Consider the following 20,507-nt stretch of genomic DNA (forward strand, 5'->3'; position numbering starts at 1 on the left):
AATATGTGTTATGTTATTTATAGGTTAATCAAAAGCAGTATTGTTAAGTTGGACTTGCAGTTTCTGCATTGGAAGGGAATGGATGAAAAATTCTCATCTATTTGTTTCATTTGTTTATGTATATAGAAAAAGATTATTGTTGAACTGAAAATCCTGAACAAACATGGAGAGGAAAGTTTTCCTTTTTTATATAAGACAAACATTTTAGTGTACCCTCCTTTTAAAAAATGAAAATCATTTTGTATTTGATTTCATGTGATTGTGGGATAGTATTTTATAAAAAAGGAAAACAACAAAAAAGAGTTTTAGAGAAAAATAGTCCAGTATTTTTTCTACCGAAAAATAATAGTAAGCTTTAAATAGTTAGACTTATTTCTTAATTAATGATATAGATTTTATGATTGTTTTGGTGATATATAAAAATTGTCATTTGAGAATTTTATGCATGATATACATTTTAGCAACAGATTTGAAACTAAATGTCATAATCACTATGCTTATTTCCCTTTGACACTATGCTCTGGAGTACATAGCGAAGTTAAATCTTACTTTCTTTCAGGGAGGATGAAGTAACTTCCCTTTTCTAAAGATGGTCTGAATATGAATATTTATGTCTTATTCATTGTGCATACTTTGTCTATGAACTATCATATTTTAGATAACTTAAGTTTCTTATAAATGACTCAGAATTTTGAACCAGAAGGAGTCAACCTTTTATTAACCTTTATTTTAAGAAGGTGTTATAACCAAATTCTGACCTTAAGAGTCAAGGATATTGAATGTATCATCATGGATTAAAAAAAAGTTCTATTCTATCTCCTCCTTGCTGTTGTATATTTTTGTTTTGCTATACAATTGGTAAGTACATTTTACTAATGTTGTTAATGTTCTTTGTTTCATTTGTTTTGTTCTTCATAGAAACTTGATGAGTGCTTTTGAGAATGGATTTCAGTCAGAAACGACTTATTTTGTGTATTCAAGTTAGATTCTAGCTGTTTCAGTTTTTCTCTGTGAAGTCAAAGGTTCAGATAGCATTCAGAATGAAAAGACAGTTCTGGTTAAGATGGTATCCTAATTTCTCTTCAAATAGTTAAGTTCTTTGTATTCATAAACTCTTTTCATGTTAAAAATCATAATTTATACTTAATTTTTTTATGCAGATAGCATTATAGTTTCCAAAATTTGCTTTTAAAAATGGCTAGTTTTAAGGAAGGATTATATATTTTAAAAATTTTGCATACTTTTAAAATTTTGACAACCAAATCAGTAGCATTCAGTAGACTATCTATAAAATATTGTCCTACAATATATAGAAAAAGAGTGTTTCTTTAATGCTTCTAATTCAGAAATTCTTCCTGTTCATACCTACCATATGATTTGCCATATTTTCTTTCTCTCCTGAAAGTGAGTAAGGCTTTACTTAGCTCTCCTATATGTAAGAGCACACTATCCTGAAGGGAAATAAGAATATTGATCATGACATGTCATTTCCATGAATTATAGCTTTTTTTTTACTTTGGTCATCAAAATGTAAGCAGTTTCATGTATAGTTTTGACTTACATGACTTAGCAAAACTTTTCCTCTTCACTATGAGAATTATTTTTATAAGCTTTGCAATGTCATAAATTTAAAATAAAATATGAAGTAACATTTTCTAGTAAGGTATCTGCCATCATTATTCTTAAGTTAAAGATTTTTTGTTTCCTTTCTACTACAAGTTCTTAAAAAGAAAAAACTCAATTCACCTTTGGTTTCAATAATATATACCTAAGGAACATCTATAAAATCCTTGTTTCATTTCTCTCATGTAAAGTCTCATTATAAAATACTTCTCATGAAGTGTACTGTATCAGGTTAGTCATCAGTTTACTTTTTAGGAGGGCCATTGTGATTGCTCCTTCTTGACTACAGTCCTTAGATGAAAAGTCCTGTTGAAGAATTATATATACCATCAAAAATATTTGTGATCATAGTCTTATTAAATCTAGGAGCTGTTCAGTTTGAGCAATAGCCAGCTCTCTAGAGCCACACTGTGGTCACATTTACTTTTATGAATTTTTATGAGATTTTTCAATATAAATGAAGAGTAGGAAGATTTTTCACACATTCTATTCCAACCACAGTAACTTGAATTATTCTTTAAAAAGACACTTGACATCTGTAGGTTGTAGTTACTTTTGTAACTACTTTGGCCAGAATGGTTGCCAGTGGTAGCCACTATCTTGTGCTCTTGAGTTTTTGAAATGTGGCTAGCCCACATTTAGAGTGCTATTTGTGCAAAGCATACTGGATTTCAAAGCCTTATACAAAAAGAATGTAAATATGCCATTAAAAATTCTTTTCTATTGTTTATTTGTTGACATGGCAATGTCTTGCCTATAATGGGTTAAGTGAAATACATTATTAAAATTAATTGTACCTCTTTTTTTCTTTGAAAAATATTAGAAAATTTGAAATTACATATATAACTTGTAGAATAGCATTGCTCTAGAAGATATGAGATACTCTCTGAATACACTCCCAGCAGTGTAATGTTTTTGATTGATGTTCTGGTTGATTTTGGAATTACCATTTTACTTTTGATTATTATGATGTTGAATTTTAGAGTTTTTAACAGTATTCTATTGGAATTCAGAGCTTTCAGAAGATTCTTACTTTGTCCCAGAGCGTGAATCAAACTACTTTTGCTGTAAAAGAATTTAGCCATTATGGTTTTCCTTATGCCTAGATTTTCTCAATTTTGAAGTTGGACCCTTCTACTTGATACAACTATTATCAAGCCTTTCTTCTTTCTTTTATTCTTAGAAATCTAGAGCTTACTAATTTTATCACAATGACTCCATTTATTCTATCCAAAGGTTTTGTTCTTCTGTAGTCTGGGTTCTGTCTTTACTGGAGCTGGAATGGCATAGTAGAAAGGACATAGTATTTAGGATCAGCAGTCTTAGATTCTAATTCTGATTCCTCTTCTTATTATTTGAACAGTCCCAGACAAATAGTTACTTGCTAAGCCTCCATCTTTGTATCTGTAAAATGGATGTTAGAAGAATTAAATAAAATAAATACAGATATTTTTATTAAGAGATACCCATGGTTTTATTCAGAGACCTTTTCAGTCTTCTTACTGACAGTATTTGACTTCAGAGTATCATACTTACCTAGTGTTCTTTATTCCTTGCTGTATATTCTTGTTATAATTTTCAGTCTTTTCTTTCCTTCATCCATGACATTCTTGGTTCTATCAATCTTTAGTCTTTGTGAATATGTCGTTATAAAGAAAAACTGACCAAACATTTTATTCAGATGTTCTTCAACTTATAATGGAGTTATGTTTGGATAAACCCATTGTTGTGTTGAAAATATCTGAAGTCAGAAATGCATTTACTACACCAAATCTGTGGAGCATCACAGCTTATCAATGCAGTAAGTGTTGATTATTGTCTCTCATAATCTCATAGCTGTTCACTTCCACTGCTCAGCATCAAGAGAATATCATAGTGCCTATCACTAGTCCAGGGAAAGATCAAAATTAGCAATTTCAATTATGGTTTCTACTGAATATATATAACTTTTATAACATTGTAAATCTGAAAAATTTAAATTAATCTACCTTTAAATTAGGGGCTGTCTCACAAAATCACAATTATCATTTGAAACTTGAACCTAACTTTTAAAAACTGAGATAATAGATTCAGAAAAGTCCCAAATGCCAAGAGGAGAGGAAGGAGAATACTACAAGTGTCGTGAAAAAGACCCAAGAGAAAGGAAGATGCATATTTCACATGTATTGAATATCTGTCATGTTTCTAGTGTTGCTCTTGATAGATAATTTATGTATTACTCCATTTTGTTTTATGTTTAACATGATCCTTTAAGGGAGACCATACACCCTATTTTATGGAGAAGGCTATTGAATACTATGCATATGAGTAATTTCATAGTTTGAGTCCTTTCTTATTGCTTATCTCCCCTCCTTCCCCATCATTGTTTGGTAAACACTGTTTACTTTGAACATTTGAGTTCTGTGCTAATTGTATAGTTAGAATTTGTCCCTTGTGTTCTAGCAAAATTAATTAAATTTAAGTGCTTTTAAATATGGATTCCAGATATGAAATTTGTGAAATGCATTTTTTTTTAGTTTTGGGAAACAGATTTTCAGACCAAACATTTTATTTTTTTATTGGTGAATTATAATATACATAATAGTAGGATTCTTTGTAATATATTTGTATATGCACATAACAGAATTTGACCAATTTCGTTCCTAGTATTTTCCTTTTCCCACTCCTTTTTCTTCAGGGTCTCTGTTTTTAGAGTGAATCGATGGGGTAGTTCAGGAAGCCTCTCCTCCCCAAGTCGAAAATGTCAGAACTTTCATATCTGAAAGCTGCTGAACACTAAAAATGAAACGTTTCTCAATGTCTGCTTTTCTTTTCTGTATTTTCTTAGGCCCAACTCTTGCTATTCTGCTAGCTGCTGCTTTTCTTGGTAGACATAGCTAAAGTGATAATTTTAAGTCTGTAAATTGTGCTGTGACTTTCAGAACTAACTCTAAATTTATTTAAAATATCCTCATAAATGTTGCTTTTGACAATTTCTGCCCACTTTCCTCAAAGCTTTTTTCCCTATCTATGCTTTTTTGCTTATGAGCTCCCTAATGCTCCATGCATGGACGTCTCTTTCTCAGGTTCCACCAGAATATTTCTACCTTCTGATTTTCTGACTTACTTTTTCTTAGAAAGGCCAAAATATGCTATATAATCTTCTTGTTCTTTAAAAGTCTTGTGGAAAAATTTCTGTACCGACTCAATTTAGAATAAGGAGTTAACAAACTATTGAAAAATAAGTACTATGTTTTCAATTCCATGTGCACATACTTAATGATTTGTAAATAAACTAGCTTCTGGAGAAGTCTTTTTGCTCCCTAAGGAGCTGTAGTATGTATCTGTTGTATTTCTAGAGTGAATAACATATAAGCTTTTCTTCTTTATTTTTGTTTTATTTAAGTCAATGAACATTTCTTGTCTCTACGTTCAGGCCCCTATAATTTTTCTATTAAAAAAATATGCCCACAGTGTTACTATTACACTTTTTATTTAAAAAAATACAAGAATCGTTTTCTGCTGTATGGTTGTCTTTTGTATTTTCACTTCACTCTTTTTTTCTTTTTATTGTCATGGAATCTTGTCTCTGATCCTTGTGCTCCCATCCTTTTTTTCTATGAAACCGAGAAGCAGAACAAGGCATGGCAACAAGTCAAAAGTGAATTCTTATATTTAAGTGCTAGCAACCATTACAGGGTTCTTGAAGCCAAAGCCTGCCTATCACTTGGCTGTGTTCTAAGCCAGGGCACTTGACTAACTTTAAGAATGTTGAGTTTGATATACTGTTGCAAAAAAATATAAAAGCCACATTAGTCTTAATATTAAGTTTTTGTCTGGCAGGATACTGAAAATGTAAAATATAGCCCACACATGCAAATTTGTTGGAAGACAAAGTACAGTTTTTTCACCAAGTCTCAGAGTAGGAAAGCGAAGCTAGTTTGGATTTTAAAGTTTTTCTCCCTCTTTCTCCTACTCCCAAGCTCTCCAAGGATCCCTAATGATGTAGCACTGAAAAGATTATTTTCTGTATTTTGAAATAATAGTATTGCTTTGACTCAGCATTATACATTTACATATGCAAAGGAACATATAATATTATAAGGAATAGACACTAGGATGGTATTCGGGAGGGAATTAAGACATAATTAGTATTACTTAGAATGTGCCATACCCGAACTTTACTTCATCTTTAAAAAGTTGTAATCCTAAAGGCATATGTGTGTAAATATATACACATGTATACACATACATTGAAGCACAAATATATAACCATATTTGTTAGCTCCTTTTTTCTTCCTTCCTTCCTTCCTTCCTTCCTTCCTTCCTTCCTTCCTTCCTTCCTTCCTTCCTTCCTTCCTTCCTTCCTTTCTTCCTTCCCTCCCTCCCTCCCTCCATTCCTTCCTTCCTTCCTTCCTTCCTTCCTTCCTTCCTTCCTTCCTTCCTTCCTTCCTTCCTTCCTTTCTTCCTTCCCTCCCTCCCTCCCTCCATTCCTTCCTTCCTTCCTTCCTTCCTTCCTTCCTTCCTTCCTTCCTTCCTTCCTTTTCTTTTTTTGAATGTGTGTGTGGTGCAAGTGATTGAACCTAGGGCTTTGTGCATGCTGAGCACATGCTCTACTACTGACCTAAATCCCTAGCACTTGTTTGCTGCTTTAAAATATTTAAAAGTATTTCTTGATGTAGTCCCATTATGTGATCCAAGATATTTTCTTAGTATGTTCAGTAAGATTTCTAAGATAATATTTTCCCATAGAATATATTGCTTGTGTATATTTTACCTTTTGCAGCTGGCAAAGAAAGAGCATATTGCAGAAATTCAACTTGTGATCAAACAGATAGTACTGTATGCAGTAGTATTGTATACAATATACTCTTGTTATTTGATATACTTAATTCTACAGAATCCAGATCATTTCCACATACAGAAACATTACAGACTGATTTTGATATCTTTAAAGTAAATTATAATTTTGAATATTTGATTATTTATCTTCTTCACTTGGATTAAAAGGCCTGTATGGGTAGAAAAATAGTTATGCAACATTTTTTTCTACTTAGAATAATATATAAATAGATATTTTCAGTGTTCCCTAAAATTGAATATTCCAATGTATCTAATATAAATTTAGAATTGATTCAATAATAATATTTTAATTTGGTCCCTAAAATAGTTGGGACCATATTAAGTTTGAGTAGTTGCTAAATTGGGAGTAATCTTAAGGACCATTCAATTCAATCTCTTCATTTTTTTGGTAAACTAAGACTCAGAAACACAAATTTATTTTGAAGGTCTTAAAATTATTTAGTGAAAGAACCAGTATTAAAATCAGATTTATATTAGATTCTAACCATAATCTATGATAGAATCTAAAATGGGAGAAGATTGTTCATTAGAAGGAAAGAATAAGTATCTGAGTATTACAATTAGGTCACAGTTACCTACTGGTCTATTTGCAGATGAACCAGTCATTTCTGTTAAAATTCATGGCTATTCTAAATCATTGCAGTTCTTGCCTTTGATAAAGTAAATCAAACATTATTCAAGCTGTCTCTTCTTTCTAATACATTTCTAAATTATCAATGGCACATGATTGATAGCAAGGAAATACCTTCCAGATTACTTTGCCTTTGTTTACCCAACTTCCTATTTGCAACACTAATGGATGTCTTTAAAGCATAGGAGCCTTATAGTTTTGGATGACCTTTTATTCTCCATTCATCATTTAGGCAGGTCAAGTACAGATGTTTTTTTTTCCCCAAGATAAGATGGTGTATAAACCTATTTGCACTTTGTGTGTGTGTATTAAAATTTCCCCAAATAGCATTATGAATTATAACCATTTTTATTCTGATTTTTTGCCTATTGTAGAGTTTCACCTTTAATAATACTTAAATAAAAACAGAACTTTTCCTTTTCTCCAAATCTTCTTTGGGTATTCCTGTAATATCCTTGCCCATCTTTCCCAAAAACATCCCCAGAAGGAGAGTTGTGATGATGAAGGGTCAGAAAATTTAAGCATTTTATGAGACCATCATAGAAAGGCCTAGGGCTTCAGGCAACGGTTCTCTGTATCTTCCCCTTACTGTAAATCCTTTCTAGTATTCTTTTTTTTTTATTTGTTGTTCAAAACATTACATAGTTCTTGACATATCATATTGCATACATTTGATTCAAGTGGGTTATGAACTCCCATTTTTACCCCAAATACAGATTGCAGAATCACATCGGTTACACATCCACTGTTTTACATATTGCCATACTAGTGTCTGATATATTCTGCTGCCTTTCCTATCCTCTACTATCCCCTACTATCCCCCCTCCCCTCCCCTCCCCTCCCCTCCCATCTTCTCTCTCTACCCCATCTACTGTAATTCATTTCTCCCCCTTGTTTTTTTCCCTTTCCCCTCACTTCCTTTTATATGTAATTTTGTATAACAATGAGGGTCTCCTTCCATTTCCATGCAATTTCCCTTCTCTCTCCCTTTCCCTCCCACCTGTTTAATGTTAATCTTCTTTTCATGCTCTTCCTCCCTGCTCTGTTCTTAGTTGTTCTCCTTATATCAAAGAAGACATTTGGCATTTGTTTTTTAGGGATTGGCTAGCTTCACTTAGCATAATCTGCTCTAATGCCATCCATTTCCCTGCAAATTCCATGATTTTGTCATTTTCACAATAGCTAGACTGTGGAACCAACTTAGATGCCCTTCAATGGATGAATGGATTAAAAAATGTGGCATTTATACACAATGGAGTATTACCCTGCTCTGGTATTCTTTTTTAACTATATCATTTGTTTTCTTCCTGGGTCTAACATCAAGAGTATACTCCATGAGTTCTATAAGTTTTGGTGAGTATATAACTTAATTTAACCACTCCCATAGTCAAGATTCAGGATATCATCCCTAAAAGTTGTCTTATGCTCTTTTGTACTCAGTACTGATCCTTTCCCATTTCTCATACCAGGAAAATATGGACCTACCCTCTGTCACTATATATTCTTTTTTCTGGAATTTCATATTAGTGAAATCATACAGTATGTACTTATGTCTAGCTTTTTCTCATCCTTCCTTTCTTCCCTTCCTTCTTTCCCTCCCTCCCTTCCTCTTTCTTCCTCTTTCTTTCTCTCTCTCTCTCTCTCTCTCTCTCTTTCTCTTTCTTTCTTTCTTTCTCATCTATTCTGTTGAGTATTTCAGTAATTTCAGTAGTTCTTACTGCAGCATAGTATAGATTGATATTTTTCCTTATAGTGCCAGTGCTTAAGATAACAACTGCCATGCGTTCTTCCTCTTTGTATTTGTGCTTTCTGTGGTGACGGCAGCAGCAGTAACTAGAAATAATAATAAGTAACGTTTGTTGAACATTTGGTATGATAACCATATGAAATACATTCTATTTTTTTGCATTTTACAGATGGAAAAGTAGGTATAGAATTTAAACAACTTGCTGTCTGAATCTATAGCTTTCCCTTTTAACTCTACTCAGTACTTAATAATTACTTGTTAACAAATGAATGTTTATATAGATGAATAACATTTACTTCAGAGTTCTCTGAATATACTTTTAATTACACAAAACTGTATAGCTACTTCACATGATATTGGTAGTCTTGGTTTTCATCATCCTTCCCTATCCCCCAGTAAGTAAATGGTGTGAATATTATTCATATACATACAGAGAAGTATCTAGAACTACATTATAGTTGACCAAAACGAGGTTACTCTCTGTATCATGGATAACTTAGATGAATACCTGATTATATAGTGCTAAATAAAAAATAGACTTTTATTATGTTTAGGTACTGACAGTTTTTGACTTGTCACAACTAGTATTAATTACCAGCATTTTATAGTTTTATTAAATTTTATATTTTATTTTGATTATTTAGTTATAATTTTGAGAGTTATTATTTTTAGTATTTTTTAAGTAATACCTTTTTGATAATCTTATTTTTGATGTGTAGTGATTTCATCTTTTGTCTTAAAGAACAATGTAAGTTTTTAGGTGGCTTTCATATTTGTTGCTTTCAACAGAATTTAGTTTGTAGATTGTCATTTAGAAAGTTTAAACAGATATTACTAAATGAGATGATAGTTTTAAAATGAACAGTAATATGAGATCAGTAGGATAATCATGAAAATTGTACTTGGACTATCTTTGTTAAACACAGGTCTGTCATTCCCCTGAGGAGTGCAGCCTTTTTCCTTAGAAGTACAATTCAAACTTATTTTTTTTCTCCATTCAGCTTCCTTATCTCTGTGCTTAGTCATATTAACTTCTTCAGTTCTCAGGCTGCCCAATGTTGTCTTTTCTTCCAAGTCTTATATAGTCTCCCCTCTGTGTTCTTCCTCTACTTCCTTTACATAACTCCTCAAGGATCTCTTTTTCTGGGCCATCTTCATGACACCAAAGCCAGGTTGAATCTTCCCTTCTTTGTGCTCCTAGAGCACTGTGCACTTTATATGAAAGCACTTCCTATAATATAATATCATTATTTACTTATGTGAGTACCCCTATGAATTATAAAGTCTTGTATGACGTGGACAATGGTTATCCCTCTTGGCAACTGTTAGTAAATATTTGTGAAATATGTAACTGTATGAATGAGTGGATAAATGAAAGAATGCAAATAATGTCCCAACAAACAATTTTATGGTCTCATCTTTTTGCTGGGTTACTGTTTCTAGTAAAGTGCTGAATGCAGCTATTAGCAACATCCCTATTCCTGCCTTTTGTACTTGATAATTTCATATTACACTTGGGGTATTAAAAATAGTATGCAATTAAGAAAAGATTGGAGACCTCTTTAAGATATGCATGTTTATGTCCAAGTGTGAATTCATACCAAATTATTAGTATAAAGAAAGTAATGGAACTTTATATTAAGGATGATCCCTGGGAGTTGCAATGAGTATTGAGGTAGCTTGTTTTAAATAAATTTCTTTAGAAACTGAAAATCAAAACAAAAACAAAGACCTAGAATTACTGTTAAATGAATTGAAGAAATATGGCACTCAGTTAGGAATTTAATTACTCTAAAATGCAGGGGCGTGTGTGTGTGTGTATTTGTGTGTATGTGTATGTGTTTTGTTTAGTGATTTAATTAATACACAGATAAAAATTTTTCTTTCAACATGTATTTACTCAGTGACTAATGTCCTATGTACTCTTCTAGGCAATTGAGATACATAACCAAACAATGTGAAATTTATAAATGCTTTAGGAATTCAAAAGAAATGAATTTTAAAATATATATTGTTATGGTTTAAATGAAGCTCACATGTGAGACGATGTAAAAAGGTTTGGAGGAGAAGCAATCAGGTTATAACCTTAACCTAACCCATGGTTTAATCCCTGATGGAATTAACTGGGTGGTGACTGAAGTCAGGTGGGGTGTGGCAGGAGGAAGTAGTTTATTGGGACTATGGCTATGGGGTATATTTTTGTATCTGGGGAGTGGAGTCAGTCTCTCTCTCTCTCTCTCTCTCTCTCTCTCTCTCTCTCTCTCCCTCCCTCCCTCCCTCCCTCCCTCCCTCCCTCTGCTTTCTGATCATCCTGTAAGCTGTTTTTCTCTGCCATACTCTTCCACCATGATTTTCTGTCTCGCCTTGAGCCCTGAGGAATGGAGCCAGCTACTTATAGGCTAAGACCTCTGAAACCATGAGCTCCTAAATAACCCTTTCCAGTTGTTATGATTGGGTCTTTCAGTCATGGCAGTGAAAAAATTGACTAAAAAAAATATATGTACATATATGTATACATATATAAAAAAATATATGTACATATATGTATAAATATATGTACATATATGTATACATATATTAATTTATGTGTATGCATATATTAGCAAATGTTAATGAATTGTAGAGAAGCCTACTTCTGAAGTCAGTACTAGAAAGATCTCCAGTATCATACTTAAAGTGAAAGATTAATATTACTGTGAAAAAGTATGGTAGTATTTTAGGCAAAAAAGGGGAATAGGGCTTTGAATTTTTTTAATTGTTATAAACAAATACAGTTGATTTTCAACAATTGTCTGGATGTTAGACTATGTTATATTTCAAGAGCTTTTACTCCTGCTCCCTGGAGACATTGTGCCTGAAGTTAAGAGTAGAAGTGACTTATGTTGACTTGTGAGCAAAAGTTTTGAGTCAGAATCTGGTTTCTTATATTCTCTTTCTCCCCTTCTGCTATGACAATTCATAGTAGTTTTAGATAGATATTTCTCCATAAAAAGATTACATGTAGTTGCACTATAGCCAGCCCTTGTTTGACATATGCCACAAGCAAGAAACAGACTTTTTGTTAAAGACCATTGTGATTTTGTTGCTGCAACATAGCCTAGCCTAGTGCTTCTAATGCTTTACCAGGCATCAGAATCATGGAGATTTTGTTGAAACACTGATTGATGGACTCCACTCTTTAAAAGTTTTGAATTTAATTTTCCTGGGGTAGAAATCAAGCATTTATCTTTCTGATGTGAAGTATACCTATTGTAAAGGTGAGGTGCATAAGAAAAGGCTGTGTGGAGTCTTGACCAAAATACTCTCTAAGGCAAATCATGTCTAGATAAAAGAATATGTGGAAGTAAGGAAATAGACATTGGTTCTTTTGAAATCATCCATGACTTTTGTCTTTTCTAAAGTCTGCATAATACCAGTTACTTGTCTGTGTTATTTCTTCTTCACAGATGAGATTTCACCAGGCCCAGATTGTTGATTGGGATGGATTTACTGTTGTGTGAGGATATATGGGGGTCAAATTGTTTGAAGCTATCACTTACCTATCTGGGCCTTGGTTTCTTAATCTGTAACATAAATTCTCTCAGGTTATTTCAGTAGCAATATTCCGTTTTTTTCTAACATCATTTTCTTGGCCAGAAAGATTCCATGTGTTAATTCTCCCTAGTTCTATTATTTGCATTCATACCACAAATTCAAGTTCTCAGTCTTTGAGAAGAAGAGAGCTGGAATGTTTGAAATGAATACTTTTCTTTTAGGATCATTGATACTCTGTAAGTCCTCAGTTGATCAGAAAATAGTAATCTCTAAAGCTTGCAAAATATTTTCACTGCACTAATCAGAGATACATATTTTACTTATTTTGGATTTGAACTTTAGTATTAAATAAGCATAAATTTGGGAAAATGTGTAGCCTAATGTCTCAAATATATCTGCTCATTTTGTTCAATATGAAAACAAATTATCATATTATTTTAGTGAGATAGATAACAATATGCATTTGAAAGCAAATTAATGTTGATTCAAAGATTTCATTTAATTGAAAACATTTGTTTTCATTTTTTTTCACAACCATTATGAAAGGAGAAAAGGGAAAAGAAAAAAGGAAAAAGAAATACTTGCCAGTTTTGTGGTCTCTAAAAAATAGATTCAGTATCATGGTTATAATTTTGTTTAATGTAAATAGTTTTTATTCCTAGCAGTGCCATGATTATTAGGACACTTGCTGAGTTTTTTCTTGGATTTACATGAAAACACCATTTTGATCTTTCATGGTTGTTGCCTATAGTTTGTGGAGTCTAAACACAGGCCATTTGCTGGGGATATGAAAGCAGGCCTTTCAGTTTAGGTCCAATGAAACCACAATCTACTCCGTTTATAAGTATTTTAAAGTTTGACTAGTATTGCTGTTAGCACTTCATTCTGAGAGGGAAATTTATTCTAATTAACATTTCTTTCTTAAGGTGATTCTTGGTTCCCTAGCAATTGAAGGCAGCTTGGAGCATGACCTTCGTAGTTTGGATTTTAAAGCAAAAACAGTTCCAGTTTTTGCAAGTTTAAGGAGAAATATGATTCTATTGGAGTTGTTACTGTAAGTTTGAGTCCAACTGTTTCCAATTTATCTTGAGGACGCACCAGAAAAAAAGTGCATAATAATCATCTAGGGACTTACAATCACACTTGATTACCCATAACTGCTGCCTGGTTCAGAACTTTCTCTGGGTTTTTGAGGATCAGTGTTCCATTCGGTAAGAAATGAATGTGCTATAAAATATTTATCAAAATCAAAAGTAATATTTTATTGCACTAGACACATTTACTATTTGTTATAATTCTGTTGAAAATATTTGAAGATAATAAGTGTTCATGAAGCAACCAAAATAATCTTTGCCAAATTTATTTTTGTTGTTTCACATTGAGATTTTTGTATGCAAAGTTTCTTAAAATGGGAATACAATATTAGTTATTCTTTTATTCTCATGTTAAGTGCCCATATTCAGACTGAAACCAAACTTTCTCAGTCTATTTTATTATTCAAGTATTTATAAGGAGAAATACCTGCTGTGTATGTAAAGGCAATGTAATGTATTTTAACCAAATACAATTGCAATAATTGCTTTAATCTACTGGAGTATGCACATATGATTAATACATTGAAGATTTTAAAAATAAATAATTCTTTGTCAATCTGGATATTCTTAGATAAACAAATACAAGAAAAAAATCTGTAATTATTGAACCCGTCTCAAATGATAAATAATAAGTCACTATTAAGATAAGCTTTTACCCAGGAAAATTGGTTAGGGAAAGTAATTACAGGTACTGTTTTAATTTTTATATGGGTTTTAAAAAACTAATAGTAATTTAACTTAAAAACAAGATGCATAAAATTGCATGAGTTTTCTGTAAAATGAAGACAACTGTGTCAAAAATTTAAGGCGTTTAAATAGGCATTCTGATTTCTTTTAAATTAAACTTTCAGTTATATGCACTCCAAAGACACTTATGTTTTTAGCACCAATGACATGGTAATTAAGTAAATAAAAATTTTGAAGATTCAGCTATTTTCTGCAAGTATTCGCATGTCATTTTTTCATAACTCCAGGATAAATTGAACACTTGAACTTTGAGCATTTTTTTAAATAATTTTATTCACATCAAATAATGTAACTGTTTTTTGATACCAGGTATTAAACTCATGGATGCTTACCCACTGAGCTGTATACTCAGGCCTTTATATTTTTTATTTAGAGACAGGGCCTCACTAAATTGCTGAGGCTGGCTTTGAATTTGCAGTCCTCCTGCTTTAGCCTCACGAGCCATTGGGATTACAGGTGTGCACCACTATGTCTGGCTTGTAACTTATTTTTTATATTGAGTGATGTAATGACTGATGCAATCAGAATAAAATAGATATTTTAAGAATTACCAGTGTATACAACAATTTAAAACTTTTTTGGGGGGGCAATCTTTTTATTTTGCATATACGGTGAGATGCTGAGCAACTCAGTGAGGCCCTGTCTCTAAATAAAATATGAAATAGGGCTGGGGATGTGGCACAGTGGCAGACTGGCCTGGGGTGTCTTCTGTGTATTAGGTACTTTATAAATGATTGTTGAGTGAATAAGGGAGACTGTATAAAAATAACCAATGAGTTTTCTTTCAACCAATTCAGTCATTAAAGACAAAAGAAATAGAAATGTTCCAATTGGTACTTCATATATGTATTTTAATCATTTGCAGTCATTTAATTATCCATGTTCTTTGGGATCACAATTTCAGAAAATTCCAGAAAAAAACCCACATTTATTTTCGTTAACATATTTATTTGTCTTCCTAGCAAACCTCTTACTACAATGTTAATAAACTTGACTAGTTTTTAATATTCTTTTCCTTTGTTTCAGTGAAATAAAGATGAATAACTTTTATGTTGCTTAGTCTGTTCTTAAATGTTCAAGAATTGATTTTAAACAGTTTATACAATAATATATAAATTTGCGTTGTATAAATTCAAAATGATATAGCACTACAGAGAGTAAAAAGTTGTTTTTTCCTCATGCTTCTTAACCTATCCTAGGTAGGACAGCCCACTAACCACAGATTGGTTATGTGTCCTCTTACAGTACTTTCTCTAACATTCCATGTACACCTGATAAGCAATATTTTATATTTTACCATTCATAATATCAATTGTTAAGCATGGATGCCAAATGTAGCAACAATGTAATATTTTATCACTAATGAGACTATAAAAATGAATTGCTTCTTAATAGTGTTTCTTATAGGTCTTCCTATAGTACTGTGTATCTATTTAAGTAGTTGACTTTTTAATCTCAAGAAAGAGAACATTTGTAGGAAAAAGTTTCATCAAAATATTATGAAATGATAAGCAAGTATAACAATCCCAATAGCAACCAGTAATCTCAAAACAAAAAGGTTTTGTTGTTTTATTCTTGGTGTTGGCAAGATCTTTGTTTTTGAACATCACAAACAATTTAGAATAATTTATTCTATTTTTCCCTTATGATTTTATTAATGAACCTATCAAATAATATGATAAAATTTCAGAATAAGAAGTCATTTAGTGGACCAATTAGGATGGTCATATATTTCAGACCCTTTTTAATAGACCAAGAAGTTGAACTCTAGAATTAATTGATCTTTGTTCAAGGTTGGTAGAAAAATTATGACTAGTGTCTATATCCTTGTAAACACCAAGATTCCTCCACTACACTATGCACTGTGTCTGAAATAATATTTTAAAGAAAATTGATAAGAGTATATTTTTCACACCCACAAGTTTTACCAAATGAAAGAAAACTGAGTAGACAAAAGAATTTTAGGAATCTAAATAGTTTGTTTTTATATTTTCTGCTAATTATAGATATACAGTGAAGCAGCATATTTGCATAATCAAGTTTTATATTGGTGCCAAATAGTAGGTTATTCTTAGCCATCTCTGTGGAATGATAGATTACAGGAACAAGAACATCAGCCATCATTAAGTCTAATATCATAATATTTACTTGAAGAAACATAATTTAATTAAGATTAGTAACATTTTTGAATCCTTATAAACTATTTTTTAGAGGAAAACTTGCAAAAAAAGTTTGAGATAAAAATCGCATCAGAACTACAGTTTTCCAAAAATAGTTTTCTAGCGACATCTGCTGGTATAATGTTGTAATAAAGATGAAAGCTCATGGAAGTAATTTCATAGAAGTTAACCATGGGAGAAAAAAATCTTGTGGGCAGAACTTTTTCTTTTATTGTCATTTACACTTTGTAATTTTACAAGAGTAGTGTTATGATAATGATAACATTGAGTTTCTTTATCCTTTCCTGTGCATGGTGTGTAATTCCAACTTGAACTTCTATAATTAGCTGTGTATTGATTGTTTGATGTAATGCTGCAAACCCTTCTTGTCTTTCCTGGCTCTGTTTTATGTTAAATTTTTCCTTAGCACAGAACCTTGTAGAAATAGAGATTCAGTAAATATGGATTTAATTATAGTAGTTATTTTATGTTATTTGCATAGACTAAATAGAAAAGTCTGTGTATATGAGTAAAGTGCATTATCTTCATGCACACTTGAAAATAAAAATGAGACTTTGTAGTCAAGGATGATTAGGAGAAATTGATTTTTGTTTTTCTTCTAGAAAAGAGTTTTTTCATAGGTTATACAGGAATATAATATATTCATTCTTTGAATATTTATCTATATTGATTTCCTATATGACTATATCTAGTCTCATTGATTTAAGAACTACACATAACTGAATCAGATGAGTATAACCAGCTGTTTTCTTCCTTTACATTCTCCTTTAAGTAACCAAGACACATCTCAAATTTAACGCTTTTATTTTCTTCTTGAAGCCATTATTCCTAACTTCAGTCAATGATCATTTTAATCCTTCTGTTCACTCAGACCAAAGACATGTTAATAATTTCTAAATTATCTTTCTCTTTTACCTCACATCCAAAATATTTAGAATTATACCAGCTCTTATTTTTGAAATACATTTGGATTCTTATCATATCTCTAACCTACCTCTAACCATAATTACTTTTTCCTGACTAGCCTCCTTGCTTCTTATCTTGCCTTCCTATATTTTCCATTCAGCAGCCAACATGATTTTCTTAAAATTTAAAGCAGAGCTTGTCATCTTCTGTCCTGAGAAGCTTCCAAAGGCCTTTCCATGTCTACATGCATTGTAGACCACTTCTTCCCTCTACTTATGTTACTGTAACCTCATTTTATACCACTTCTCATCATGATACAAATGTACTTGCTATTGCTTCAAACTGAAATGCCTTCCTTTAATTCCTTAGGTTTCTGATCAGATTATCAAATTTTACTTTCTTAGAGAGATTCTTCTTGTCTATACAATGCAAAATAAGAAAGCCAGACTCCATCACTATTTCCCCTCTCATCCTACAGGGTTGTTTGTTTGTTTGTTTGTTTTCATAGCCATTTTCACGATATGACTTAATTTTTTTTTTGTTGTATATCTATGTCAACTTTGTCAGTTGTATGAAAGCAGGGATGCTCTCTTGTTCACTGTTACATAGAACAGAAACCAGTGCTTGAACACAGTAGGCATTTAGTTAATATTTGTTAAATTACTGAGCATTAATACTTAAGTGAAGAAGGTGATTTGATTTACATTATAATAACCAAGTTCATAGAAAAGCAGGGAACCTTCTAATAGGGTATGCTTTGTTTAAATCTTTATGTTTATATCACATTTTCTACATTTAATACAGATTGCAATAGTGTTGCATAGTTAGGTTAAAGCTCAGACAGTATTCCTGATGTCATAGTGTTGAGCCATATTACTATCTAAAGATTCTTTTTATGGGAATAATTACTTTTTTGTTCTTTTGACATAGACATCTGACCCTCAATTACATTAACAAACCTTATACACATGAATGGAAAGAAGAATAGCCCCTTTTGAATCCATGTTAAGACTTTATCAATATGAAGTGCTTCCCACAGGGTTCTACTGACAGAACTAAACTTCCATCATAATGAAATTGCAAATTCACTTGTATATGCTCCTTTTATACTTGAAAGCTACTTTTTGATGTTTTGGTCTGCAATTAAATTTATTGTTGAGGGTCACAAATATGCAATGCTGACTAGACCAAGTTGTCAGAATCTTTTATCTATTCAGCATTGCACAAAGACAAATGGCTATCTTTTCAACAATAACATACCAAAGCCAAAATTTGTTCCCAGATGTACATAATCTTTTAATCAATCTACTGCTTTCTTTTTTGCAGTCAATAGGCTCCTAGCCTACTCCCTTACCACGCCACTTCACTAGATTATGGGTTTTAAATTACTGTGAAACACTTTCTTCAGATGGAAATAGATAAGTTTAAGAATTTTAATGCTATAATTTCCCCATGCACATTTTTAGCTTAACATATGAATTATTTTGTCTTTTCTTCCATTCTGTATAGGGTGGATAATTCTGTAGTATGTTACTTAAATTCAGTGGTTACATTTCTCATCATTAGCCTGACCATAAAGTAGATCATGTCATTAATTGAAATGCATCCTAAAGTGTTTTTAAATATCTCTGTGCACATTGATTAAATTTTTTTCTGAGATTCTTTATCATCTTCAATAATAGTATATATATTTTAAACGAAGATAGATTTCCTTTATGTTGGGCATTTCTTTGGTGGCCTTTTTCATTCAAAAGATACATAGAAAAAGTTGCCTGATTTGAGGTTGTTTTTTTATCCAAAATATCTGTCTAATATTAATATTCATTAGAATTTTATTTTATCACTAATCTATGGATTTTTTCAAGGAATTTTGACTATAAATTCCCAGTGGCCCTTTAAGGTGATTATATCATGGTTTAGTTGTAGGTATAATCACCTTAGATAAAGGGTCTTAGAGTATTAGGTGTCTACTTTATGATATTGTTTAAATAGTTTTTGAAAACCTGAGTCTCTCTCTCTCTCTCTTTTTTTTCCTTAATTACCATGTAGTTTGTATCTTCCCTAATTAAAGACAATTTTTTAGTAGGATGGATAGGAGAAAACATGTTTTAAGTCAGATCAACTTTTTCCTCCACCATGAATTCTGCTATTAATTTTTTGTTCTCTAGGAAGTTAATGCATTATTTTGAACCCTATGAAGATATGGAATGGAAGAAAACCTTTTCACAGAATTGTGATGTGTTTAAAAGAGACAACACATATCAAGGGCCCCAAAAAGTGCCTAGCAATAATAAACACTCAATAAATATTATTTGGAATTCTCCCTTTCTGCCTGCCTCCACCCATGCCCACTCCCCATGCTTTCTGGGCATGCCAACTCTGTTGTTTTGCATTCATCAAATTAATAAGACAAGTCAGGACCTCAAATTGACCTATATGTAACACCATGCAAGTGTATGTGGCCCTTTTCTTCATGGCAAATTAGTCTCCCAGAGACTAGGTAAAATGAAGAATGCTCTGCTCCCATCCCTATTTTAAGACCAGGTGGAGCTCTTAGAAGATGACTTTAGCCTTTCTTCAGCCACCAGATCCGAGAATTGAGCTGCAAGTTATGTTAATATGACATACAAAGTATTATCATATTAATCATTTTGTGTAAAGTGATTTGCTTTATTGCTTATTGCTTTTTTGACCATTTGTAATGCTCAGGTCATTAACCCTGCATTTTACCTTTTAAAACAGGATTTTAAAACATGAAGCTGCACTGTTTAAAAAATATTTTAAATGTTTTTAAGATGATTTTTAAGATGATACAATAATTCTTCACAGAAAAAAAATTTAATCACTATTTAATATACCACTTTGTATACCAAAACATGCTATTTTATGATTGTAAATTTTTGTTTCAGGTGCAAAGATGGTTTGAAAGGATTTACGTTTTCTGCACTTAGGTAAGTAATATTTTATTTATCTTTATATTGAAAGCAAATATATAAGTTAACTTTTTAAAAAAGATAAATATTATATGTAAACTGCCATAAATATTCATTGACTAAATTTTTAAGGTCATGTCAATTTTAGAAGTCATGATAGTATATCCAAGCCTTTGTGAGTAGTTCATTAAAAGAGTAATTTATCAGATTCCCCCACCCCCTAAAAATCAGTCAATTGACTCCTACTTTTTGGACCCATTGTTTTATTTA

At 31.8% G+C, this 20,507-nt stretch overlaps 1 protein-coding gene across 6 annotated transcripts in view; it reads left to right on the forward strand.

Moving 5' to 3' along the window:
* Nucleotides 1–20,507, forward strand: part of Tmem135 (transmembrane protein 135) — a 227,149-nt gene that overhangs the window by 183,135 nt on the left and 23,507 nt on the right. For all 6 annotated transcript variants that reach the window (XM_026401522.2, XM_077797667.1, XM_026401523.2 and 3 more), the window contains one exon: nt 20,214–20,255. In XM_026401522.2, the coding sequence (XP_026257307.1) occupies nt 20,214–20,255 (42 nt within the window). The remainder of the gene's footprint in view (nt 1–20,213; nt 20,256–20,507) is intronic.

Source organism: Urocitellus parryii, chromosome 4 (assembly GCF_045843805.1).
Source record: "Urocitellus parryii isolate mUroPar1 chromosome 4, mUroPar1.hap1, whole genome shotgun sequence".
Classification (NCBI taxonomy): Eukaryota; Metazoa; Chordata; class Mammalia; order Rodentia; family Sciuridae; genus Urocitellus; species Urocitellus parryii.